Source organism: Ipomoea triloba, chromosome 15, assembly GCF_003576645.1.
Source record: "Ipomoea triloba cultivar NCNSP0323 chromosome 15, ASM357664v1".
Lineage (NCBI taxonomy): Eukaryota > Viridiplantae > Streptophyta > Magnoliopsida > Solanales > Convolvulaceae > Ipomoea > Ipomoea triloba.
In genome coordinates this window covers 27,073,167-27,100,925 of record NC_044930.1, presented here as the reverse complement: position 1 = coordinate 27,100,925, position 27,759 = coordinate 27,073,167, and the positions used below count along the sequence as shown (strand labels likewise).

General features: G+C 37.4%; 3 protein-coding genes across 3 annotated transcripts; 2 read left to right on the top strand and 1 right to left on the bottom strand.

Moving 5' to 3' along the window:
- The first annotated feature begins 7,695 nt into the window (after nt 1-7,695).
- On the top strand, nt 7,696-10,074 carry LOC116006611 (glucan endo-1,3-beta-glucosidase 5). The gene is made up of 2 exons (XM_031247050.1): nt 7,696-8,362; nt 8,906-10,074. Exons 1-2 carry the CDS (start codon nt 7,959-7,961, stop codon nt 10,020-10,022), a joined length of 1,521 nt encoding a protein of 506 aa, XP_031102910.1. The 5' UTR covers nt 7,696-7,958; the 3' UTR covers nt 10,023-10,074.
- Nucleotides 8,768-15,509, bottom strand: LOC116006612 (endonuclease V). Its single transcript, XM_031247052.1, has 9 exons — nt 15,296-15,509; nt 14,950-15,220; nt 14,705-14,767; nt 13,461-13,500; nt 12,351-12,415; nt 12,142-12,258; nt 11,314-11,442; nt 10,745-10,805; nt 8,768-9,860 (listed from the first exon to the last, which is right to left on the bottom strand). Exons 1-9 carry the CDS (start codon nt 15,376-15,378, stop codon nt 9,838-9,840), a joined length of 852 nt encoding a protein of 283 aa, XP_031102912.1. The 5' UTR covers nt 15,379-15,509; the 3' UTR covers nt 8,768-9,837.
- A 1,516-nt stretch (nt 15,510-17,025) lies between these two features.
- On the top strand, nt 17,026-26,964 carry LOC116007088 (DDB1- and CUL4-associated factor homolog 1). Its single transcript, XM_031247674.1, has 14 exons — nt 17,026-17,408; nt 18,594-18,675; nt 18,813-18,929; nt 19,041-19,216; nt 19,335-20,220; nt 20,311-20,408; nt 20,532-20,949; nt 21,120-21,716; nt 21,796-21,978; nt 22,087-22,629; nt 23,435-23,545; nt 23,957-24,075; nt 24,169-25,780; nt 25,944-26,964. The coding sequence occupies exons 1-14, from the start codon at nt 17,146-17,148 to the stop codon at nt 26,616-26,618; spliced, it is 5,880 nt and encodes a 1,959-aa protein (XP_031103534.1). The 5' UTR covers nt 17,026-17,145; the 3' UTR covers nt 26,619-26,964.
- Nucleotides 26,965-27,759: the final 795 nt, after the last annotated feature.

Genomic DNA, 27,759 nt, shown 5'->3' with positions numbered 1-27,759 from the left:
TATAGAAGTGATGAGAAACAGAAAAGAAAAAACAAAAACAGAAACAACATAACACAAAACAGAAACAGAAAAAGAAAAAAAAAAAGAAGAAGAGGAGAAGAGATGTTTGAATGGCTGAATGGTTGTATGATGGCTGCTTGACTTGACCTGCTCATTGCTTAGGATTGAGAGCTATAAGATCTGTCCAGGCACAATACAGAGCTCTGTACTGGATGTGATTGGCTCAAAACCTAAGGGTGGGAACTCTTGCTACCATTGCTGTAGTTGTAGGGCCAAAATGATTACCTTGTAAAAATGTGGAGTTCCACATAAGGTGATCATCCTATGACTTCAGGGTGGGTCTCATTGCCTTAGGTGGTGGCCGTTAAGATTGTACTGGCTACTACAGAGATCTGTACAGTATGGTTGGTCATTTACCTAAGGGGTGGGAGCAGGAGGGGTGGGTTTACTGAGATAAGAGGTGATGATTTTAGGGGCTTCATTCCCATACATGTGTTGGGGGTGGGGCTTGAAGACACAATGAACTTGTTTAGAATAGCAATGGACTATCTTGAAGACACAATGAACTTGTTTAGAATAGCAATGGACTATGCTGAAGACACAATGAACTTGTTTAGAATAGCAATGGACTATGCATGAAGCACAATGAACTTGTTTAGAATAGCAATGGACTATGCATGAAGATAGGGGGGATTTTGGAGTTTTGAAGTGGGTTAAAAGAGCATGGATTGATGGTGATGTGCTTAATTTTCAAGTAATACTTAGCTTAAGTATCATTCTTGTTATAATTCTTTACCCAAAATGATATTTGTGATGATAGGTGATATGGATTGAGATTGTATGATCTTTGTGTAAGGCATCGGCTCTTGTTGTTGTGATAGGTATATGGTTTGAGTTTGTAGGATCTTATTGTAAGGCTTAGGCCCTTGTTGCTTTGATGGTCACTTTTGGACCAAAACCATGTATGGCTCTGTTGCCTCTTTTTTGAGTGATAATAAAGAGCAAAGTTTGATTAAAAAAAACCTAAACCCTAAACCCCTAAACCCCTAAACCCTAAACCCTAAAACCCTTAAACCCTAAACCCTAAACCCTAAAACCCTAAACCCTAAACCCTAAACCCAAAACCCAAAACCCAAAACCCAAACCCCAAACCCCAAACCCCAAACCAAACCCCAAACCAAACCCTAAACCCTAAACCCTAAACCCAAAACCCNCCAAACCCTAAACCCTAAACCCTAAACCCAAAACCCAAACCAAACCCTAAAACCCTAAAACCCCAAAACCCCAAAACCCCAAAACCCCAAAACCCCAAACCCTCCTAGACCCTAGACCCTAGACCCTAGACCCTAGACCCCAGACCCTATACCCCAGACCCCAGACCCCAAACCCCAAACCCCAAACCCCAAGCCCTAAACCCTAAAAAATTAAAGGAAAATTTTGACTTCACCCATAACCATTTGTTTTTACATTAAGTTATTTTTTTCAACAATTTCTTTAGCTGTTAGAGTTATTACATTTATCAATGCCCAATAAAATATGGGTGAAGTCTAAATTTTCCTTTAATTTTTTTAGTTGAGAATTATTAATTTATTAATGTCTAATTACAAAATAAGGCTCAAATCAGATTTGATCAAACATAAAAAAAATTAATTTTCCTCATGATTTTGATGTTGATGAGGAGAGATTATTAGACCGATTGGTTTGTGACTTACCTCCCCTATTTCTTCGATTAATTTGCTTCAAAATCTTGGAGAAGTTTCTAGTAATCATCCCAACAGTCTCATCATCCAGATCTTTAATTTCTTCTTCTGAATCACCACCTTCAGCAATGAGTGCCACATTCTTGCCCTTTTTGCTACTGCTTTCATGGGAAAGTATGTCTATCTCATAGGTTCTAAGATTACTCATTAATTCTGCGACGGACTTCTTTTCCCAGCTAGCACTCTCCTGAGTGGCAGTCACTTTCATCCTGAATCGTATCGAAAGAGAACGTAGTATTTTTTTTTGACCAATTTGTCGGATGAGAAGGGTTCACCTAATACAGCGGCTTCATTTTTCAGTTCCTGAACTCTGGCATTGAAATCAACTATGGTCTCTCCACCTTTCATGTGAAGTTCTTCAAATCTGGTATGAACTTGTTGCATTTTGGTCTGTTTGACTAATGAATCACCCTCATAGAGTTTTTCCAATATTTCCCAGGCTTCCTTTGCAAAGCTACAACCAGCTATTAACCCAAATTGTCCTTCATCAAGGCTTCCTATGATAGTACTCAAGGCCTCATTGTTATTTTCACTATATGTAATTTCTACTGCAGTCCATTTGTCAATAGGTGCAAGAACCTCTGTTTTGTCTTCTTGGGTTCTTATGGGATGTGTCCCCCTAGGGATGGCAATATGCCCCGTCCCCGACGAGGATCCCCGTCCCCATCTCCAACGGGGACGGGGATGGGGAAAAATTTCGGGGATTGGGGACGGGGACGGGGAATACATATAATTCCCCGTCGGGGACGGGATTACCCCTCCCCGCCCCGCCCCGTCCCCGAATCATTACTATATTAAAAAAATATATATATATATATATATATATATATATATATATATATATATTAATTCCACTGTAATGCCGTGGAATTATATATAATTCATTCCACTGTAATGCCTATATATATATATTAATTCCACTGTAATGCCGTGGAATTATATATAATTCATTCCACTGTAATGCCTATATATATATATATATATATATATATATAGGCATTACAGTGGAATTAATATATATATATATATATATATATATATATATATTTAAAATAAGACTTAAATTTTTATATTTTAAAATTAAAAATTATACTAATTTAAAATTTTGACTAAAAATTAACCGGGGACGGGGATGGGGACTACTTTCAAATCCCTGTCGGGGATGGGGACGGGGACCGGGACGGGGTCGGGGTTTCGGGGACACTCCCCGTCCCCGCCCCGCCTCGTTGCCATCCATATGTGTCCATCCATGAGTGACAGATTTCCAAACGTTTACACACTGGGCTTGCAGATAAATCCTCGTCCTGGCCTTCCAATAGTTGTAATTGGTGTCGACCAACTGCGGCGGTCGAGCTTGTCCTTCCATACTCAAATTTACAGAAAACTTCCAAGAAACAGTTTAACGCAGCAATAAAGTAGAAGCAAAAAACCAAGAACAGAGTAAAACATAATAAGTTGGGGATCAAGTAATCAAGAGATAGATCTTGAGACCTGTTTTGATACCAAGTGAAATTGAGAGTTAATTGTGTCAATTTGGCGTCCTTAGGTGAGATTCAATCTAGTGAAGATAATTGCTAAATTCGTCGAAATATACCTAACACATTTACGAACTAGTGCAACTAGTAGTTCGGACAAGCAAACTCATAATCACGAGTATATACGTAAAGCAGTAAAAACACAAGCATTTGGTAACCGAGTTCGGAACCTCAATTCCTACGTCTGGGGGGCTTCACTCTGGATGCCCAACTCTTCATTGAACTGGCAATAAGAAATGTACCAACAAATACAATTGCGCTCACACGGCTGACTCTAGAACTTTCATCAACGCAACATTCTAGAACTTTGCCTTGAAGAGTTGACAAATCCACGATCTCCCGATCTTCTTGAATTGAGGCTCCCCCTCAACAGCAGTACAACGCTTTCCAAAGTGGCTTCGTGCCCTTCTTCTCGTAAGGAGAAGTTCTATCTTGAATCAAAGGTAGACTTTGTCAAGATCTCTTTTCAACTCAGTCAAAGTATACTCTGTGGATTATTCTTTGTAATTCGCTCAACAACCTTCTGTATAAGAGTTGGATCTTATTTAAACTCATTGTAATCTTGAAGAAGTTGTAACTAAATAACCGTCTCTGAACGTCTTGGTTGTTCTAGATCAGACACTTGTTCAGATGGTGGTCTTTATGATCTTCAATGTCTTCAGTACTTCCTCAATGTCTTCAGAATTCCTGAACCATCTACTGCAATAGTACAGACTCTAACTTTGACTAATACAGAGTAAGTAAACCTATTATATTGAACTATCTCATGAACTATAAGTAGAGTAGAACAATTGACATGAGACTTAGTACAACTAGGGAGTTCTTTTCCAAAAACTGTTTTTCTACTTTTTAAGTTTTATTAACAGACTGAACAAATCCTACACTGTAACCGAGTCAGTAGAACTCAAAAAAAAAAAGTTTTATTAACAGACCCTCCTAGTAACACACAGAGATCTGTGTAGGGGAGGTGCTCTTGAGCCTTAAGGGTAGGTCTCATTGCTTGAGTTGGGATGCTAATGGTCTCTCTTGTCAAAATGTGGAGGTCCGTATGAGCAGAGGTCAATCTTTAGCTCAAGGGTGAGGGGGCAAGGTGGGTTGTCTTTTGGTTTGGTCCTAACTGATTGGGTGTAGCAAAGTGATTTTGGCTAAGTGTTGGTAAGGGGGCTGTGATAGAAGTATTGCATAAATGAAAGGGTTGTTGTAATCTGTTTTGCCATGCTGTGCAGAAATGGTGTAAGGGTTGTAAGGAATTGAGTAGCCCTCAGGGCCTTGGGGGTTTCATTCTAGTTGTTTGGCAGGTTAGAAGGAGATCATGTCAAATAAATATTTCATACACGATAGTGAGTGCATGAAGAATAAGAAGGGTAGTTTGAAGGCTTTGCCTATTGTGTTGTTTAGCTTATGGATATTGTTGTTAGTACCCACACTTGGGAAGTTATGGTGTACGACCGAATGGTCAATTGGTGGCCACTTTTGGGTCACATGTAGAACTCTAATTGATTTGATGAAATACATGTTGGTTAATAATTTAAAAAAAAAAAAAAAAAAAAAACCAAACCCTAAACCCACCCTGAACCCTGAACCCTAAACCCTTTTTTGTAGTTGCTGGGCAAAACATAACTTTTTGGAAGGTCAATGGGCTGCCAAGGGCTTTTTTGCAGCTGCTAGAGTTAGAGGGTAGGCCTTATTTTGTTGTAAAGCCTGGAAGGGACTTTGTTTGGGACCATGGTGGCCTTATGGGCTAAATTGGGGCCTGTTAACTGTTTTATTTTTTGCATGTTGGTGGAGCAGCTGTTGTAGGAGGATGATGTGCAGGATCTCATGGTCTTCTAGAGCTAGTTAGTTGGTAACTTGTTATGAGAGATGGCCATAGCAGTTTTGGAGGAGGAGAGGAGCTGGTCCCTTGGAGCTGTGTTGCAGCAATGAGAAGGGGTTGAGATCAAGATGATCATGTTACAAAAGATGCAGGTGGATGCTTTGAAGGTGACTGAAAGGGAAGAAGGCTAGGCTAGGTATAGGTGGCTATAGGGGCTTGCATTTTGCTAGTCTCACTTGGCATATGGTTTAAAATATTTACACCCTAGCTTGGTCATTTAATTTTATAATATTGTTTGTGTGCCTGGTTATTATTGAAGATCCTTGCAGGCGTACACAATGAGGTGGGAGTACCCTAGAACCTAGGGGGTGAGTGGTGTATGAAAAATGATGATAAAAGAAATTGAATGAATGAGCTAACTGAAAAAATATGAAATAGGTGAATGGAAAAAGGAATTGGTGAAAGGAGGTATATTGTTTGTTGGAAAAAAAAAAGATAAAAGATGGAATGATAATAAGAGGATGAAGGTGTGAGGGCCATTGCTTAGTGTGTGGTCTGCTAAGGTCCCTTGTGATCGAAATGCAGAGTTCTGTACATGAGGGACTGGGCCAGGCATTAAGAGTGGTGGGTGAGGGAGCACTGCTTTGGGTATAGGCTATGGAAACTGCTTGTGGTACCATGCAGAGATCTGCACACATGTAGTTGGTCTATTACCCTTAGAGTGATGGAGGTAGGGGCCATTGCTCAAGACTTGGGTCATTTGAGCCTGTTTTGATAAATACAGAGATTTGTACAAGGTTGGGCTGACTTGAGACTTAAGGGTGGGATTGGAGTGGTGAAGGACATCGGTCCCACGCTTTGGTGTGGGGCAAGGATCTTAATGATAACATGTGAATGCCTCTGATATGTGGTTATTTGATTGAGCTAGAGTGTGAATATCTTTCTTTATATGGTAGGTGAGAATTGTAAAGTGTAGGTGCTCACGATTGTTTGTTTGTAAGGCTTATGCCTCTCTTGTCTTGAGGTCACTTTTGGGCCTGTGTATATAAACTGTTTCGATGGCAATACATTTACAGTTAGAAAAAAAAAACTAGTGTAATAGCAGTTTGAAAGGGACGCATCATCACTGGATAGTACCCAAACACAGTTTTTGCAACACAAAACTCTATTACTTCGTGTGATCCATGTTTCCTCTTGTTGTCACTTCCACCATAAATGAATTTTTTATTTGATATGATCTAGTCCCCTAGTATGCTTTACTGCAAGTTTAGTGTCTTGGCGCATTGCACATTCAAAAACAAAACCAAATCCCTCTTCCCCAAAAAGACAATGATAATATGTATTGTTTCTCATCTATGTTGAACATATATGATAAATTAGGTATATTGTTTCATCAATGCCCAATGCGTGATTCTAATTAATTGACCAAGGTTTATGTTAAATTTTATTTTGTACTTGTTTTAATACACTCTAACATTTTCATAGTATATGTTTAACAATTATGTCAATTTTAATTGGGATGAGGTTCGAACCTAATATCTTCCTTATAAAAAGCAATAAGTTAACAACACATTTATTTTATTTATTAACTATTATTAGTTATGGATTATCAATCATCTTTGATTTACGAGAAAATTCGCGGCCGCTATTTGGAGGTGCATTCTAGGTAAAATTTGTCTTGTGGCCCTAGTCAACAAAGAAGCACAAGAAGGTAAATCAACCTAGGTAACTAACATGGCTAGGTGGTAATTAGTTACGGATTATGAATAATTTGAGAAACATTAAGAGGATGTTTGGTTTGATGGAAAACAATTTACATGGAAAAGGTTTTCCTAAAAGTAGAGGAAAATGTTGTTTTATTCATGAAATTTAATTTCATTTGCACAAGGGTGATATTTTGTTTTCCACAAGATTTGGGAAGAAAGTATAACATGATTAATTAAACTATTATACCCTCATAAAAATTTATTAATTACAAACATGTATAATTTATAATTATTGTTATTGTTAAGGACATTAATTTTTATATTCATAATTCCTTACCATTTCAAACCCAACCAAACAAATGGAATCCATATTCCCACAAATTTCGATTCCACCAACTAAACAATGTAATCCTGGTAACTTATTATCTATAAAATTTCAATTTCATTCCTTTTTAAATATTTTTTGCAAACCAAACCGACCTAGCTTGCTTAAAAGTAAGAAACTGCTCAGACAAATATCCTTAGACACTATCATTATTCAAACTTATCTTACCAGAAATGTTAAAATAATGTGTCTGCATTATTTAATGTTTCTTGAAGTATAAACTGTAATTGCATGTCCACTTGTGAAGTGAAGAAGAAATTGTTTGTCATCTTCAGTATACGTTTGATGCCCCTCTTTGCCCTGCCAATTATATGATATGAGGCTAATGCTGAGATCCTCTAGAAATGACCCTTTAGTTAGCTTTACTTCTTTTTCTTTTGCGTGGGACAGGACATTTGTATTCCTTAGCAAGATTGGTTTTCTCAACAAAACATTGTGCCCTTTCTAAGGTGTAAAGTTCCCAAGTGCTTAATTCTTTTTCTTGTTTTTAGAAACAATAATAGACAAGAAACAATAATAGTATAGCTTTCTTGCCTCTTCTGTGTTGGTATCTTCTTTCACCCACAGATGATATTATTGTCCAGTTTCCAAGACTGACCATCTATCTATCTATCTATCTCTTTTCAAAGCTGCAATCTGTTTTCTTCAAGAGCAAACCACCTCTCCTCCCCTCCCCTCCAAGTCTCCAACTTTAGCTTCCTGTACTTTATATGTACCTTGCTCTTCTTATAAGCAATACACACACACACACTCTGCATGCTTCATTTCAAGAACTGCCCTGCACTGACAGCAAAAATCAGTCTGATATCTGAAGTCAAACAAATGGGAAGTTGGAGAAATTGGGGTTTAGTGTTGGTGTTGTGGGGGTTGATGGTGGTGGGGGGAGTGGAGGGTATAGGGGCAAATTGGGGAACACAAGCAACTCACCCGCTGTCACCTGATACAGTAGTGAAGCTGCTGAAAGACAATGGGATACAGAAGGTGAAGCTGTTTGATGCAGATGCTGATATTCTCAGGGCTCTGAGAGGGTCAGATTTGGAGATCATGGTGGGTATCCCAAATGATATGTTATATACTCTAGCTAACAGCGTGGCGGCTGCTGAGAAATGGGTGGAGAAAAATGTCTCCTCACATGTCTCTTCTAACAGTGTAAATATCAGGTATTTCTCCTCATAATTTCTGCTTCTCACAACCCTGTCCTAACATGCATACCTCTAAGACAACTTTTCCTCACTCAGTTGTACTTGAAGAAATTTCACTATAGTATTCATATGTGGATAGGAATAATCTTTGCTTCCTGTATATTTACATAGGATTCACAATATTAATGATAGGAAGTATGTTCATTGCCTAACTTCAAATGATACAGTGCTTTTTATATCCTGATCAACAATCTTTGAAACTTCACCCCAAAAAATGGAAACATTAATGGGGCAAAAGCAGAGTGGATGTTGTATGGCTGCATACTAACCTTTATAGAGCTAGGACTAGGAATATGATTAGGCTATAAAAAAAAAAAAAAAGAAAGAGAAAATGAAGAAATGTAGAGATTTTTATGGACAGAGTTTAAGATGGAAGCATAAAATAAAGATTTCACTATAATTGCTTAGCAATGTCATTATTATCCAATAAGGTAGAAAATATAAAGAGCTCGATTAACCTGTGTCTTTTACTGTGCTGAATAATTGTTTCCCCCCTTGAAGGTATGTTGCAGTAGGAAATGAACCATTCTTATCAACATTTAATGGGACCTTCCTGGCAACAACATTCCCCGCTCTCCAAAATGTGCAAGCAGCACTCATAAAAGCAGGCCTGGGCAATAAGGTAAAGGTCACTATCCCTCTTAATGCTGATGTGTACCAGAGCTCATCGGAAAAACCTTCAACCGGTGACTTTAGACAGGATATCCGTGACCTCATGGTGAGCATTGTCAAGTTCTTAAGTGACAATGGGGCACCCTTTACTGTCAATATATACCCCTTCATAAGCCTCTACAATGATCCCAACTTCCCAGCCGACTATGCCTTTTTTGATGGTTATTCCAACTCCATCGATGACGATGGAAAAGTCTACAGCAATGTGTTTGATGCAAACCATGATACCCTAGTCTGGGCATTACAGAAAAATGGGTTTCCAAACATGTCCATCATCATTGGAGAAATTGGATGGCCAACAGATGGGGATATGCATGCAAATGTGAAGTATGCACAGAGATTCAATCAAGGATTCATGACTCGTATATCAGGAGGAAAGGGAACACCTTTGAGACCTGGGCCTATAGATGCGTACCTGTTCAGCCTAATTGATGAGGATGCCAAAAGCATCCAGCCAGGTAACTTTGAGCGCCACTGGGGGATATTTAATTTTGATGGCACGCCAAAGTACAATCTCAGCCTGGGTGCCAATTCTGGACGTCTGGTACCAGCGAGTGGTGTTCATTACCTTACTCAACAGTGGTGCGTCATAGCTCCCACAGCAAGTCTTGACAACCCACAGATAGCTGACAGTGTTGGGTATGCGTGCTCACATGCTGATTGCACAAGCCTTGGGTACGGGACATCATGCGGAGATCTAGACTCTCGTGGCAACATTTCTTATGCATTTAACAGTTACTATCAGGAGAACAACCAGCTTCCTAGTGCTTGCAAGTTTCCTGGCCTGTCAGTTATCACAAACAAGGATCCATCAACCCCAACTTGCAAGTTTAAAGTCATGATTCAGACTAGTCGTCCAGCTAGTGATAGAAATAGTGCTATAACAAGCCTCCAAAATATGGTTCTTGTGATTATTTCTTTTTTCAGTTTTGCATGCATGCTTTGAATTATTGTATATTCAGGTTCACTTTTTGATAAGAATTACTTCATATATTGTACATGACTGCTCAATTTGTTCTAGCATTACATTTGTCAATCTTCTTAAAAGAATTGTGTGACCATGCAAAAGGTGAAAATCCAAAGTTAAGGAGCTTATTCATGATTTATATGGCAAATCATTCTGCCGTTGTATAAACAGTAGAGCATAAGGCTGAACTTAGTTTATGCGGTCCAGCGAAACACATCAAAAAAGAGTCCAAAAATTGGATGATGGACCATGTGGTAATAATAAAACCTTTTAAGAGTCAAGACATCCCTTACAAGTTGTAGTTTGAAGATGCGCTACATGGCTACATTTTTCCAGTGGAAGTGCCATTTTTTAAGGACTCCAGTTGCAGAAGTATCAAGAAGTTATATCTAATATACCTATTTAAATTGAGATGCGGTCTTTAACTTTTCTGGTGGTACATTTTTCAAGGAATAAACTTAGGAGTTATGATACATTTTTCAAGAACAAATTTAAGTAGTTCGCACCTATTTGAAAAGCACTATCTCAATACCTCATGTTAGGTGAGAAATGTAAGAAGAGCAACAATTTGGAAAAAAAAAAAAAAAAAAAAAAGCATCTTATTTCAACAACCCTAAATTTGGATCATGAAATTATAGCCTCTATATTTAAAAATATTCTATTGCAACATGAGTCCAAAATAAATAAATAGTTTGACCTACCACATAAATGCTGGTGCATCTCTGGATGATCATGGAGGTAACTCCGTGATTTTATATCTGCCTATTGGTCAGACAAATGTAAAGAACCCAAGTTATTGCCTATCTGATTTTTCATATCATAGACACAATACCCACTTAAACTGGATTCTTCTAAGCAAATAGTGATTAATTAACATGCATGTCTTTTTAACATGGTCAAATTTAACTAACATGTTTAGTTGAGAAGTCCTACAAACTAGATGATAACACAATGGGTCCTTTATGATCCTCAAAGCAATCTATTTAAGGCATAGAGTGGTCTGCAACTGTAGAATTTTGAGACAACGATACTAGATGCTCCTAGATAGCAATTACAGCAGGCTCAGGTGTGGGAGTAACCATCCAGGAGGTCGGTAATGTAACTGGGGCATCATCATGATATCATTGTGTAGGGACATAGGGTTACTCTATGAGCATTACATGTACTTCTTGAGTATTAGGTTGTGAAAACAGAATTTGAAGCACCATAAATATGTAACACAAATATACATATATGCATCTTAATACATGCTTAATATATGTAATTTTACCTGCCGGATGGGCTCTGGAATGCGGAATTTGCAAGTCATCCTCACAATTTTAACAGCAGTGTCAAGAGAAATACGGTGACCAACTGAAATGAATATGGGCTTCAAGGAGCAGCGAGTTGATTGCATTGCCTGCATATCAATTATATATATATATGGTCTTTTTAATTTTTATTTTTATTTTTTTAAAGAAACCACATCATAATGCAATTAAGGACCACCTCACAATGGCATTAATAAGTATACTGCTGAGATGAAATGGATCTTATATTGGTGGTCTAAGAAATTTCAAGGCCAAACAAAGACTCAAATAGGTTAAAAAGTTGCCAACATGGAAATGAATGCTGGAGTCATACTCTATCTGGTTTTCCATGCAAAAATTTAAAATGAAGGCCTCCAATGTCTTATAGTCTTATACCACCAGAGTTATCATAGTAATACTACTATCTTGGGCTATTGGCTAACTAAGCTCCTATGTAATAGAGAGAAAATATAGAGTTCCAGTTTCAGGCAGCATACATATGAGAATAGTGATGATCTTAGAGTATAAATGTATAGGAGACTGTAGACAAATGACAAGGAAAACAGAACATTTGTTCTGCCCCTCCCCCTTTTTCCCTCTATCTATTAAATGGAACCAGTCAGATCATCTAGTTGATATATCATCCTACTTGCCAAATAAAGGAAGAATAATAAGAATTTATAAGGGCAAGGAAAATAAAATCTTTTCTTACTGGATTCCATGGGATGCTAAAATAATGAACCTGATCAAAGCTGTTCGACACTAAAGTCATCATTTAGAGGATACCAGAACTTAAGTAGCTCACTCACCGCTCCCCAAGTACATCCAGAGTCCCCTGTTAAACTCAAGGTATCAATTGTGGAGTTTTCTGTGGCTTCTAGAAGTTTTGTAACCCTTGATTTGGTTAGACCATCAACATGGTGCAACTGAAATAAATTGACATAAGAATTTGAATGATTACAAAAAATCTTGAAAACAGATGCATGCGTGCACGCACAAAAAAGGTGTTGGAACTTACATTCTTTCCTACTCCTAAAGTAGGAAGGTCAGCTAAAACCCCAAGATGACAGGCCAAGCCAAAGCCTGCACAGGCATTTATTACTTAGATGATTTTAGGGACGTAGAATATCAAGAACAAGTGGGGCAGAGAAAACCCAGACTGCAACCCCCCTATATTGCTTGACTTATAATACAGTTGTACAGATTCATGCATGTTCTTAATCAAATAAATGTACAGAGGTGATCTTTACCGAAGCACAGAAAAACTAGAAAAGGAAACAAAAAGAAATTGGAAAGCTAGGAGTAATACTACATTCCCTAAATCTTTTTCACAGTTTTTTTTCCCAAATGACACTTTATCTGATTGACGTGTGGTGAGAGGTCAGCTAATTTATGGTTCTCTGTAATAAACAGTATAACAGGTCTACATGTAGTTGCATACTCCATATATAAGGACCCTACCCCCTTCCCACATATATGGATTATGGGAATATGAGAAAGGAAATCCTTAATTATTGTTTAAGCAATTCTGATTAATCTACCACTCTAGTGCTTAAGATCTATAACTATATCACCAACGAACAGATTGCCTGGTAGAATTCATGTCTTTTATAAGTATAGACCTATATAACCATAAACACACTCTGTAGTTATGATGACTCAATCCAAACATGCCAGACTTATAGTCTTCTTTTATGCGCGATGCGCAAAAAATAAGTGCCCAATATTAGTATTTTATATTAAAATTTTAAATTTATTTAGATTTTAGATGCTTAAATCATAGTAAATAATAATAATAATGTAAAACATTTTTATAAATTGGATATTTATATTTTAAAAAACAACTAACATATAACTCCAATATTTAATGTGTATATATTATTATTATTATTGAAGAAGATAAGAAAATATATGGTGGATGCATGAGCATAATAATAATAGTGGAAAAGATAACGGAAGCTATAACGGTAGGGGCATATTTGTCCAAAATATTATGTAGTACAACCTTTATAACATAATGTATAAAAAAAAACTTGACGGAAAAAACGGACATAACTGAAGGGTATAACATTCATTCACACTTATTATGTTTTTAGATATTTTCCACTTCAAAGGAATAAAAACTTACCTTGAGGATGGAGCAACCCATTGCCATCAACCATCAGTACCTGTAAATATAAATGAAGCTATGTTTTAAAATGAATCAATTGAAGTGGGGACATGTATTGTTATTCTTCAAAATGATTCAGCAATTTTCAATTCATTTGCTGTGTAATTTAATTGTGAGTAAATATATTGTCATACTGCAATGGACTCTGTGTTATAAAGGCATCTCTATGCTCTGGACTTGATTGAACTTCTTTCTTCCATGGATTTGTGATGGTAGTATTATAACAAAGCATGGCCTGGTGTTTCTGCTTTGTGAATTTGAACTTCAGCTGAGTTCTCATGCCTAGACATTTGGTAGGTTCCCTGGAATGGTTTACCAGGATTGATTTGTGGCTTCATCTTGGTTTGTTGTAGTCACAAGGATTGAATCTTGTAAGATTTTGTTTGACCCTATTAGGTCTCTGGTTTAGAGTTGTAACAACTTAAGAGATTACAACTATCCTTTGTATTTTCCTAGTGTATGCCCTAGTGTAGATTGTACAGTTTTGTTTATTGTTTGGAATATAATCTTCATTTACCAAAAAAAAAAAAAACATTTGTAGGTAGAAATTTGGTTTAGCTCAAAATCTAAAAAATACATACATGCAACTAAAATTCATGGGTTGGATGAATTCTCAGAATCTTAAAACATTCATATTCAAGAGATGGGAATTACAGAGATGGAGGGAGGGAAAGACAGAGTACATGAGGACTCCTCTGGCCATTTGACAAGCATGAGACATATCCATATTATGATTATGTTAAAGTGACTTTAAAAACAAGGCAATGTAGATATGTAGTACAAAACATAGCAAGGAACTTTTCTAATCCATAATAAGCCTTGCTAATTTACACCAAGGAAAGTCCCCTATAAATACTATTTCTTTTGTATGTATTCATATTAATGTTTACACTCTGTGACTTTACTAAGCACGAGATACAGGACAAAACATAATAACCACCTTCATAATCTATAATCTGTAATAAGTGTATAACTTCTGAACAGGAACTCTTCACAAAAAAAAAATAAAAAATAAAAAATAAAAAAAAAATTGTTCAACTTAATCATAAACTCCTTCATCACCAAGGGAAAAGCAAAGACAATATGAAGATCAGAAAAGGGAAACAACGAACTACTAGCATTGACCCTGTTTTTTAGCTTTTGTTATACTTAAATAAAAGCAGATTATATACACGAAGTAGCCTTTGTAAGTTTATAGTCACCTCAGGGTAAAATGGATGAGAGTTTGCCTTCATTTTCTGCAAAAGCCCAAGCAGCACAGGAGCCTAGAAAGTCAATTGCATTAATTCATAATCAGTACCATCAGCGGAAAAATTTATATTCAACCAAGAACACTTGTGTTTCCCATTATTAACTTAATAAATTAATATAAAATAAATAAATAAATAAATAAATAACAAAAAAAAAAAAAAAAACAGAAGAAATATAAATGGGTCCCCGTAAAAACCTCTCTAAAGGCAAGGAAACCCGGAATGTAAGGGATATGGAGCCTAACAACAGAGTAATCCTCGTACACAACTCGGAGTGTCTGCAAGTCCAGCACCACAAGACTGCCACAAGCAACGGAGGGATCAGCCCTTGAGAAGCTCAAGTCAACCCCGCCGACGAATTTGAGAACTTCCCCACTTTTCACTGCTTCTTCTTCATCATCCTTTGTGGGTAATCTCCATTTGAAGTCATCCCTTGTAATGAGCTTTCCCTTGAGAAAATCTTGAATCCTTAAAATAGATAACAGTTTCACAAATTAAGAAACGTAAATTTAAGGACTGCTTGAGAATCTGACGCGAACGTACTGGATCCATTTTTTGCGAAGTTCAGGAGACGAATCACTGCTGATCGGTCCGGAAGATGCACCCCCTGTGGCTTCCACGTCCATATCTAAGGTTCCTGCCTGCCAACTGCCAAAGAAAATGTAAACGTGCAAACAATTTGGCACATGAAAATATCAATTATTATTCCATGGGTAAATTTTTAATACTCCGTATGATAAAAATATATTATTTACTTATATTGAAAATAAATATGACATATAGCCACGCTGAGAAGCTATAAACTAAAAGCTGAAAATTGAAGAATTGTTAAAATAAAGATAAATATGAAAGAAAAAATGTAAGAAAAAGTGCAACTAGACCTTTGAACTTTAAAAAGGTACAATTAAACACTGAGCTTTTCAAAATGAGTCAAATAAATCCAATTTACAGGTAAGCAACAGGTTATCGGTAAATTATTGACTTGACCCATATTGACCGCTGCAAAAAAAAAAAAAAAAAAAAAAAAAAAAAAAAAAAAAAAAAAAAAAAAAAAAAAAAAAAAAAAAAAAAAAAAAAAAAACCAAAAATACTCGTCTTCTCTTCTCCAGGAGAAGACGGAGAAAATGATCGAACGACGTCCGATCATCTTCCCCTGGAGAAGACGACGACCAAACTGGTGGAGAGGACGACTGGACTGGTCGTCCTCTCCATTGAAGAAGATAACACCTCTGGTCTAATGGCGACCAAGGTCACTGATGACGCCCATTTTATTTTTTTTTTATTTTTAGCGTCGTCGGAAAAAATTTTCTCGCCGGAATTTTAAATGACCGGTTATTATAGGTGAATAACCGGCTCTTGGGTTTAAATGCACAAAAATGTCAAGTTCAAGCGTTTAGTTGTACCTTTTTAAAGTTTGAGAGCCTAATTGCGTTTTTGAGTAAAGTTCAGGGTGTATTTGACCTTTTCCCCCTTTTTAAATGATACATTTTTTTTTGAAAGATTTTAAATGATATCTAAGGTAGCATTTTTAAAAAAGCTATTATTTTAAACTACTAACTTATTTTTAGAAACATTATCAATCAGAGCTTATAATCTATTAGTAACTTAAAATAAGTTATAAACTCTGTCAAACAGCGCCATCTTTGTAAATTATTAAGGAAAAACAAACGTGAGTGAGACCGTTTTACGGATCTTTGTTGGGTCAAAACGAAAATGTAATATTTATACAAAAAATGTAACAATAATCATGAATAAAATATTTGTTACTTATAAGTAAAATTGTAATATTTTTGAAGAAAAATATAATATTTTGACATTTTGATTTAAAAATATTATTGTACATTTTTCATAAAAAGCGTTAAACTTTTCCTTATAAATAATAAATAAATATTTTATTACAAATTAATATTATATTTTTCAATATAAATATTACATTTTCATCTCAATCAAACTCATATAACGAATAAAGATTCGCTAGGCAGTCTCCACCTGATTGTATTCATGGTCTTTTCGTTCATTAATGAAGGTTGCTTTTCCCTCAAAAAAAAATAAAAATAAATAAATTATGTATTAAAAATTTTGGCCCAAAATAGTTAATGGGCTCCTCCTACAAGTCCTACATGACCCAAATGAATGAATGAATTAAAAGCTGGTTATTCCCTTCGGGAAAAGGGTCGGGTCAAGCAACATTCGGGTCATTATGTGATTGTTCGAGACTTTCCTCCTCACATGGTAACTGATATAAAAGGGTTCAATACAGCCACGGCAGTGATGCCTCTGTTAACACACATAATACGAACGTATATGGTATATACAAACAGCATTTGAACATACACAAATCCGCCTGTACACAACTCTCCGGAATTCTCCCTTTTTTCATTGGATTGATAGTAATGGAGCCGTCTCGGGAGAATTCCCAACCCGAATCATCGGCGGCGCCTGCGGAAGAGCCACCGGCAGCGGATACCGGGGCTGCCGACGAGGAACGGAGGCAGGAGGCGGGAGGTGAGGACGAGGAGGAGTCAAACGAGAACGAGAACGAGGCGTTGATCTTCAAGGCGCAAGCATTAATGGACAAGATCACCGCCAACGCCGAGAACCCTAACCCCAATACTCTCCACGCCCTCTCCTCCCTTCTTGAAAACGAAGAGTCCAGGTATACTTGTGTATAGTTGCATAGGTTTTATTTCACGCTCAATGATCATTATTATTAGCTTAAGCCAGTGATAATAAATAAATTATCATTTTTAATTCCATTTTATTGATTTTTGTTTTTTTCCCCCCGAAATCATTCTGTGTTTCAACATTCTCAATAGGCGAATTGAAAAAAAAAAGTGTTTCTTATGGATGCCAGTATTAAATTCAAATTTAAAGAAAAACGACTGCACCTATTATCAACTATTAGTACGTAGTTATACTTTTGTTAAGATATGTGGTCCCTTTTCTGTTTAAAAGCCTACTCTATTTGAGCACTTTCCTATAAGAGATTCATTATCAACTCTTTCAAAGATTTGCTTGATGTATGCCCCTTGCCAGCTAGCCTTTTGGTTTGTTTTTGTGGCTTCCAAACAAAAAAAAGCAGCCTATGGGTTAATTCAAAAACCACAAGAAGTCGGACAATGTCTAGGAATTACACTATGCTTTCACCAACACAAGAACCTCTACTAATAAGCTGCATTTGCTACATTGCTCACCTCTTTTGTTCTAGTTTTATTCTATAGCAATAGTTGAACATGTTTGTGGCTAGTCTATTTTTTCTTTTGAATTCATATATTTTTATTTTAAAAGCTTTAAACTTGAGGGTATTGAAATGACTCCTTGTTCTCTATGGGATTTTTCACTAAGAAAGATTCAAGTCTGCAGTGTTTTGGGTGGATGTAAGGAACTTGGCTTGTTAATGAGTGTTTATTTCATATGGCTATACTATATTGTGAATGCTGCGTAATGTCAGTCATCCTTGTAACTGTAACTGTCTTTAGCTCATTTTTATTGTGAAATGATGGCATCTTTTGTTCTGTACTTTGACATATAACATTGACATTTATATGTTTGTAGACCTTTCATGTTGTCTTTGTAATTCATAGAGTTTGTAAATATAAAATTTTAAACTTTAATATGCACTTCAGAGTTCTATAAATAACATTCAGAACTTCTTCATTATAACAATGAAGTATAATATAGTGATGTCTTTTGTTTCTTCTGTTTTATAATAGATTGATATAATAAATATAATAAACAAGTAGTTGTTTGTGTACAGTTTATTTTGTAGTGATGCTGGACTATGACATCTTTTTTATTTATTTATTTATATATATATATAAAATTCTTTTTGTGGGTGCAGTTACATGAAAGATGCAGGCTATTCTCCTTCCTCAAATGGTCGGTCTTCTCATAACATTGGACGTTTGGGGAACCTCATTCGGGTAGTTGTCCTTGTACTTGTTTTCCTATGCTTCTCTACCTCTGAGCTCTTTTTTTTGTTCCCCCATGCTGCTGTATTTACCTTTCCAGTTAATCTAGTAACAATCATTTTAATATGTTAACTTGTTTATTCCGGCAGGAGAATGATGAATTCTTTGAACTTTTATCATCCAAATTTTTATCTGAAAGAAGGTATTCAATTTCTGTACAAGCTGCTGCGACTAGGCTCCTCTTCAGTTGTTCACTCACTTTTATGGTACATTTTTAATATATTAATTTACTTGTTGATTTGAATTTTTGGCTAGTTCATAATTGTGTTAAGCATTTATTTATGCATATTGATTAATTAGTCTCAAATGGTATCCAGTATCCTCATGTCTTTGAAGAAACTGTTTTGGAGAATCTAAAAACCTGGGTGATGGAGGAGACAGCTAGATCTGGTGATGATCATTATTGGAGGCATGAATCAGGGGAAGGGAAGTCTACAGACTCTGAAATGCTGAAAACATATTCCACTGGACTTCTTGCTGTATGTCTGGCTAGGTATTCTTTTGAAACCTGTTATGTGTGTGTGTACGCGCGTGTTTTTTTCTTGTGCAGAATATTAAATACTAATCTTGTTTTATTTATTTATTTGAATTATTATTTTATATGACTGTAGTGGTGGTCAAGTAGTTGAAGATGTGCTGACACCTGGATTGCCAGCTAAGCTGATGCGGTATCTTCGTATTAGGATCTTGGGAGAGACAAACATAACGCAAAGAGATCTGGTTGAGAGCAAAACTGCTTCTACTAGTGTTAGAACTAGGGAGGAGGGTAGGGGTAGGTTGCGTCAAGTGCCGGAAAGTTCTTATTTGGATGTCCCTATACTTTCCGAAGATGGTTTTCATGATGATCAAGTTATGGATAGGGATAGGGATAGGGATCGAGATCGTGATAGAATCATCAGCAGGCATACACATGGAGAGGAACGTTGGATTGATGAAGAACCACCTGATAGAATGCCTGCTGATGTCAACAGTTATGATGCTGAAACGGAGGGTGAAGAGAAATGGCATATAAGAGATTTACGTGAGGGCAAGACAAAACATAGTGGCAGATCTGTAAGGGAAGAAGAGGTTGATGAAAGTGCTAGAGAGGACTCAGCAAGGCGTAGGACAAGTCGTGGTTGGGCAAGATCTAGAGTACGGGGAAGAGTTACCGAAGGTGTTATGGAAAATGAACAAACTTTGACATCTCCAAACTCTGGAAATAGATTGGGAGGACAGTCTCGAAGCAGGAATTTAACAAGGAACTATGATGGGAGAAGAATTCCTGACAGCAAGAAGAGCTCTGGGAGAAATTCTGCTGATGGTTTTGGAATGGAAAGGGATGAGAATGATGATTGCTTTCAAGAATGTAAAGTTGGCTCTAAAGACATCACTGATCTGGTAAAGAAAGCTGTTGTTGCTGCTGAGGCTGAAGCTAAAGCTGCAAATGCTCCTACAGAAGCCATCAGAGCAGCTGGTGATGCTGCTGCGGAAGTTGTTAAAAGTGCTGCATTAGAGGTGCGTTTTTTCCCTTCATTGCTGATTTCTGTATTAAAAGTTTGATGTGATGGTTGACAATGAATAAGTGTGCCACTTTGCATGATTTAGGAATTTGAAAAGGCAAACGATGAGGAGGCTGCAATTTTGGCTGCTTCTAGAGCTGCATCTACAGTGGTTGATGCTGCTATTGCAGTTGAAGTTGCAAGGTTGGTATCTAGTTTTTGTGAATAAGAAACATCAGAAGTCAGATCAGCTGCTATATTTTCACTTATTCTTATGCCTTCTTGTTTCTACATGTTTTGAGATTTTGTGCTGTTTGTTTATCATAGGAGTGTGAAAAGTGCTAATGAATCACAAGAATCTAAGCTGACAGAAAAGAATGGTGAGGATTTTGATGAATTTTTCATTTTGGACAGCTTTGCACTTGCAAAGCTGAGAGAGAAGTTCTGCATCCAGTGTCTTGCTATTCTAGGTGAATATGTTGAGGTTCTTGGGCCAGTGTTGCATGAAAAAGGGGTAGATGTCTGTCTCGCACTATTGCAGCGAAATTCTAAAGATAAGGAAGGGATGAAAGTTTCGCTTCTTTTGCCTGATGTTCTAAAGCTCATCTGGTCTTTGGCTGCTCATCGTAAATTTGCTGCAGTATTTGTGGACCGTGGTGGAATGCAAAAATTGCTTGCAGTCCCAAAAGTTCCTCCAACATTTTTCGGCCTTTCCTCCTGTCTATTTACTATAGGTTCAATTCAGGTAATTCAATGCAAAATTTCACCTGATTTCTCTTCCTTTTCAGTGGATTGATTATTTGACTCACCTATTTTGGCTATACATTTTTGTGTTGTTTTCCACTTTCTTTTTGTTGCTCTTTTTTGCGCTTGAAGTTATTTCAAGTGAAATTTGACTTCCAAATGTGATTATAGGGGATAATGGAACGTGTCTGTGCACTTCCTTCAAACATTGTACATCAAATTGTTGAGTTGGCTCTTCATCTTCTTGAGTGTCCCAATGACCAAGCCAAAAAGAATGCCGCTTTATTTTTTGCTGCTGCCTTTGTCTTCAGAGCAGTTCTTGATGCTTTTGATGCTCAGGACGGTTTACAAAAGATGCTCAATCTTTTGCATGATGCTGCCTCAGTAAGGGCTGGCTCTTCTTCAGGGGCACTGACTGCTTCAGGATCATTGCGGAGTGAGCGTTCTCCTCCGGAGGTGCTGACCTCCTCAGAAAAGCAGATAGCTTATCATACTTGTGTGGCATTGCGGCAATACTTCAGAGCACATCTTCTCTTGATTGTGGATTCAATTCGTCCCAACAAAAATGTCCGCAGTGCAGCTCGAAATGTTCCAAGTGTTAGAGCTGCCTACAAGCCACTTGACATTAGTAATGAGGCTATGGATGCAGTATTTCGTCAAATACAGAAAGATCGCAAACTTGGTTCTGCACTTGTGAGGGCTCGGTGGAACGTGGTTGATAAGTTTTTAAGTTCAAATGGGCATATAACCATGTTGGAATTATGTCAGGTGTGCCTTAGCACTTTGAAATGATTTCCTTGCCAATACTATTTCCTGTTGTATTGTCTGACTAAAATTCTTTTTGTAGGCGGCTCCACCTGTTGAGCGTTATTTGCATGATTTGCTTCAATATGCCTTGGGTGTGCTTCACATTGTTACCTTAGTGCCAAATAGCCGCAAACTTATTGTGAATGCCACACTAAGCAATGATCGTCTGGCTGTAGCAGTCATTTTGGACGCTGCGAATGGTGCTGGTTATGTTGAACCAGAGGTAAGTGATAGCCTCTCATTAAACTATTCCTGACTACTGGATATTTTTTCGACTTTGTAGTGATTTCCCATGTATCTGTAATAACTTAGACAGTTTCAACGTTGGTAGATTATTGAAGCAGCATTGAATGTGTTAATCAATCTTGTGTGTCCTCCCCCCTCAATCAGCAATAAGCCATCTCTTTCTTCCCAAGGTCAGCAAAGTGCTCCACTCCTTCCTTCAAATGGTTCTAATATTGAGAACCGTGACAGAACTGCAGAGCGAGCTGTTCTGTCTTCAAATGCTCACAACCAGAGTGAACCTAGAGAACGGAATGGAGAATCTGCTTTGGTGGATCGTGGGAGTTCAGCAGTTGTTGGTAGCACCCAAGGACCACATTCTGCAGTTCCTTCAGGATTAGTTGGAGACCGTAGAATATCTCTTGGAACTGGTGCTGGTTGTGCTGGCCTTGCTGCTCAGCTAGAACAATGCTACCATCAAGCAAGAGAGGCTGTTCGTGCCAACAATGGCATTAAGGTTCTCCTTCAGCTCCTCCAACCACGAATAGTTACTCCTCCAGCTTCCCTTGATTGTCTACGTGCTCTTGCATGTCGAGTCCTCCTTGGATTAGCCAGAGATGATACTATTGCACACATATTAACCAAGCTTCAGGTAGGTTTTGCATATACATCATTATTGGTTTTTGCATGCTACCTTGACTGCTTCTCAACACACCACAGTTTCCATGTGGTGACTATGAACTAACTTTCTAATGTAACTATGTGTTCAGAAGTCCTATTTCTGTGATGGATGAAATATTTTCTTTATGGCTTTCTAGAATTGTGTAGCTCTGGGTGCTATATGTTAAGATGTTAGTTACATGCTTTGTTTTTGCTCTTTAAAATCGTCTTGGTGGGTTCTTTTGTTTCATTTATTTTGAAAATCAAAGTTTCTGAAGTGAAAGCTTTTATGCATTTTGGTTCAGGGTAAACTGAGAACTTCTTGTAGCTGGTTCAGTATGTTAGGTTCAATAGTGTTATTGCCGTTTTGATGTCTTATTGTTGTTAGTGATTAGGTGGGGGATTATTGACCATATTGCAATCTAATTCATGAAACTTCATGATCTGAAGGAGGAAGTGTTATCCATTTCCTTGCTTTTATGTCTTTTGTAGTAACCTGTTATACTGAAATTTTGTTTATTATGCTGGCTCTAAGTGATTTGAAAAAGAGAATTTGACAGTTGTGAATTGCTAGTGCTAATCTGGTATACATTTTAGTTTTCCACCTCAAATGTACTGAATGTTTACATTAAATAAATTGAACAATGACTTCCCCACCATGATGCAACATAGTTTGACTTGATCTGTTTCATACTGTCATGTACGGTGTACCCATGTATATTGGATAATATAAAATCCTTGTTGATAACATGTTTCTTAGTAAGGTTTTTTCTTTGCAATAAATACTGCTGTTTCAGGTAGGGAAGAAACTGTCAGAGCTCATTCGAGACTCAGGTAATCAGACTCCTGGAACTGAGCAGAATAAGTGGCAAGCTGAGCTTGCACAGGTGGCTATTGAGCTCATAGGGGTAAGAACTACTTGCTATTGTATTTAAATTTTTAGATTTTCAAGTTGGGGTAAGGTAATAGCAAAGTGTTCTACCCTTTCATCTAGACATTTCTGCATTATTAAGTTCTAGCATTTTGCTTCTGATTGTCAACTGACAAATCTTTCTGCCCTTTACCTTTGCATCTGGATGTTTATTTGTCTGTGTTCTTAATCCTTTGAGTTGCAGTTCTGTTATATATTTTTAATGGTAACTACACAAACTACAACTTTATCTTTGTTAATTTGCTTTCAATGTTGAAGAATAAAGTTACAGTCCTATCTTGGTGGAGTTCTTAGTTGCACTGTGTAATTCTAATGGAATCTTGGGTCTCTTTCTTTCCTTATATTGTGGAAACTCAAAATTCATGTTTCAAGACTTTGTATTTTCTAGGTTGTGACGAGTTCTGGACGTGCAAGTACTCTAGCTGCTACAGATGCTGCTACTCCAACATTGCGACGGATAGAGAGAGCTGCTATAGCTGCTGCTACCCCAATTTCATACCATGCTAGGTGATGCAATAATTTAAAAAAGTTCTCTTTATTTTTCTCTCTTTTCCCATCACTAGTATGTATTAATTAACAATGACCCTTTGCCTTATTCAGGGAACTTTTACTTCTCATCCATGAGCATTTGCAGGCGTCTGGTTTGGGGGAAACTGCTTCTACTCTTCTAAAGGAGGCTCAATTGACACCTTTGCCATCTTTAGCAATGCCATCTTCTCTGACATATCAAATTTCTGGCCAGGAAACAACCTCATTACAAACCCAATGGCCATCTGGGCGTGCACCTGGCGGATTCATGTTAGATAAGCCAAAAGCTGCATTGCAGGATGAAGAGTTTGGACTGAAATGTGATCCAGTTTCCTCTGCAAAAAGGAAACCATTGACGTTCTCATCTGTGCGTAATCTGCATTCGAAATATAATCCTTGTGAAGTCTCCCCAGTAGCATCAGGTTGCAAAATCAACAGTTCTAGGAAATCTTCTACACCTATTGCCTCTGTGGAAGTTCAATCTGCGTCTGCAGCAAAATTGGCTAGTGATACAGATGTTCAGTTCAAGACTCCAATTTTATTGCCAATGAAACGCAAATTAACAGATACTAGAGATAGTGTGTCAGGGGTACCACCAGTAAAACGTCTTAACACTGGTGACAATCCCCTTAGATCTCCAACCTTAGCAACTCCTAATCCTGCTCGTAGATGTGGTGTTCCTTCTGATGCAAATTTGTTACTTACACCAAGTTCATCTTTCAAGGATCACCATGGTCGGTCTCTTGGAAGTGCTTTACCAGCTGATGGGGATGATAACCAGTCTAGTAACAGTTTGTTGAGTCAGATGTCATCTTCCCAACATAATCTTCTAAATGACATGCAAGCCTCAAATGCAGAGCGGTTAACCTTGGATTCTCTGGTGGTTCAGTATCTTAAGCACCAACATCGCCAATGCCCAGCTCCTATCACCACATTACCTCCATTGTCCCTTTTGCAACCACATGTCTGTCCAGAACCAAGACGAAGTCTTGATGCTCCATCAAATGTAACTGCCAGGCTTACTTCACGTGAGTTTAGAAGTATGTATGGCGGAATTCATGGAAGGCGTAAGGATCGTCAATTTGTCTACAGCAGATTTAGACCTTGGCGAACTTGCCGAGATGATACAGGTGCCCTTTTGACCTGCATGACTTTTCTTGGAGATTCCTCCCAGATTGCTGCTGGCAGCCACTTAGGAGAGCTTAAAATTTTTGACTCTAATAGCAATACTATAGTTGAGAGTTTTACAAGCCATCAAAACCCTTTGACACAACTTCAGTCTTATCTTTCCGGAGATACTCAATTGATACTCTCTTCAAGTGTCCAAGATGTGCAACTATGGGATGCATCTTCTGTATCTGCTGGACCCAGGCATTCATTTGAAGGGTGTAAAGCTCCTAGGTTTAGCAAATCTGGTACAACATTTGCAGCATTGTCAACGGAGACTCAGCGTGAAATCCTTTTGTATGACATCCAGACTTGCCAGCTGGAGTTGAAGCTTACGGATGCTTCTAACATCATTTCAGGTCGGGGGCATGTGTATTCCCTTGTACATTTTAGCCCATCAGACAATATGCTACTCTGGAATGGTGTTTTATGGGATCACCGGGGGTCCCGTGCAATACATCGTTTTGATCAGTTCACAGATTATGGGGGTGGGGGCTTTCATCCTGCAGGGAATGAGGTGAGGACTTGATTTTCAATGTTTTAGAAGTCGGTTTTAGTTTTTGCCTGCTCTACTTCATTCATAAGATTTTGCATTTTGGTTGTCATATTTTTGGGTGTTGTGGAAACTATTGTTTTGACTATCTGGTATGTCTGTGTGTGTGTGTATATATATATTACAGGTGATCATAAACTCAGAGGTTTGGGACCTTCGGAAGTTCAGACTTTTAAGGAGTGTGCCATCCTTGGATCAAACTATAATAACATTTAATGCTAGTGGTGATGTGATATATGCAATACTGAGGAGAAATGTTGAGGAGGTTACTTCAGCATTCAATACTCGTCGGACAAAACATTCACTCTTTTCTGCTTTCCGTACTGTTGATGCTGTTAACTATGCTGACATTGCAACTATTCCTGTGGACCGCTGTGTCCTAGACTTTGCTACAGAACCTACTGATTCCTTTGTTGGATTGGTGACTATGGATGACCAAGATGAGATGTATTCTTCTGCTAGGGTGTATGAGATTGGTCGTCGGAGACTTACAGAGGATGACTCTGATCCTGATGATGCTGATAGTGAGGAGGACGAAGATGATGATGATGATGTTGATGAAGAAGATATCATTGGAACAGAACTTGATGGAGACGGTGAAAGTGATGGTGATGATCTTAGCATTGATGATAGTTTGAGCGCACTAGATGATGATGAAGAGGATGATGATGGGGAATTCATTATGGATGATATGGACTATGATGGTGGAGCTGGAATATTGGAGATTGTGACAGAGGGTGAGGATGATGACAGTCAACTACTTGAGTCTTTTGGTAGTGAAGATGAAGACGATCTTTTGTAGCCTAATGGTCTGGTCTGGCTTAAATTGCCAAAATGAAATGCATCATTGGATAATTTATGCTGATGAGTAGTAACTTTGTTTATTTGAAACATTTTTATGGCCAGCTATTTAGAGAGGAAGAAAGATGATTCTTCATTACCAAATTTTGTGTTCTTAGTCATCCAGGTTAGTCATCCAGGTTAGTCGTTGTTTCCTAATAGGTGAAGGCTGAATGCAAGTCAACAAAAGGAAAAAAAAAAGGTGAAACATTTTGAGCATTTTGTGTTGGTTAAATGCTCCTCCGTATTTCTTTGCCGGTAGTATAGAAATTCTTGGGACTTCTATATAGTTTTTTTATTTTATTTTATTTTTTTTTTTAAATTTACGTTTCATCTATCTTGAGAAAGTAATCTGTGTACTTATTGTTGCTTGTATCTTCGCATGTAGAGGTGAATAAATGGTTGGTCGGTTACATAATCGATCGAAAAATTGAAAATCGACCTTAATTTTTTACCTTTGTAACCGATTGAAGGTAGTTCTATGACCGACTGTTGGTTTTCGGTCGGTTACCAAAAATTGACTTACAACTCACCAAGGTTAAGTGTTCACTGCCAATCACCAAAGTCATATCCAAAGTCCAAAGACTAAACTTACAACTCACAAACAGATTATAAATTGATTCATGACTTTGCGAGCTTTATCTTAAATTGCCATCGAGTTCATGATACTATCAGGTATCAAAGTCCTTTTTAGGAAGGTATTCTTTTTGGGTCATGATTCAAAAAGATGGCAATGAAAAATTAAGGCATTGAGCTTCCACGACCTCATTTCTCGTGGACATCTAAGTAATTGCTCCCGTTGAAATCAAGCTCGTGTCTAAAAACATAACATATAGTCTGCATAATAAAAAGCTATTCATGCTTAATAGGACATAATATGTATATGAAATCATATTAAATTGCACAGTAATAATAATTTAATATATGAGCATTAAAAATAAAATTCAAATAATAATTTGAATAACAATATAATATTTAAATTTGAAGCCCAAAAAATATGAAAAAATCAATTAAAGAGAAGCTCAAGACATTAAAAGCCCACTTTTAGCCTTTTTAAAGTAAGTCCAAATAAAAATATCAATAAGGCCCATTACTTTGTAAAA

Excerpts from the sequence above, each read along its gene's own strand:
- LOC116007088 (XM_031247674.1), top strand. The coding sequence starts at position 17,146 with ATGGAGCCGTCTCGGGAGAATTCCCAACCCGAATCATCGGCGGCGCCT. Across the intron at positions 21,979-22,086 it reads CTGGTTATGTTGAACCAGAG|ATTATTGAAGCAGCATTGAA; the intron begins GTAAGTGATAGC and ends CAACGTTGGTAG. Across the intron at positions 22,630-23,434 it reads ACATATTAACCAAGCTTCAG|GTAGGGAAGAAACTGTCAGA; the intron begins GTAGGTTTTGCA and ends CTGCTGTTTCAG.
- LOC116006612 (XM_031247052.1), bottom strand. The coding sequence starts at position 15,378 with ATGGACGTGGAAGCCACAGGGGGTGCATCTTCCGGACCGATCAGCAGT. Across the intron at positions 12,259-12,350 it reads CTTTAGGAGTAGGAAAGAAT|TTGCACCATGTTGATGGTCT; the intron begins GTAAGTTCCAAC and ends AATTTATTTCAG. Across the intron at positions 10,806-11,313 it reads TTCCAGAGCCCATCCGGCAG|GCAGATATAAAATCACGGAG; the intron begins GTAAAATTACAT and ends TCTGACCAATAG.
- LOC116006611 (XM_031247050.1), top strand. The coding sequence starts at position 7,959 with ATGCTTCATTTCAAGAACTGCCCTGCACTGACAGCAAAAATCAGTCTG. Across the intron at positions 8,363-8,905 it reads TCTAACAGTGTAAATATCAG|GTATGTTGCAGTAGGAAATG; the intron begins GTATTTCTCCTC and ends CCCCCCTTGAAG.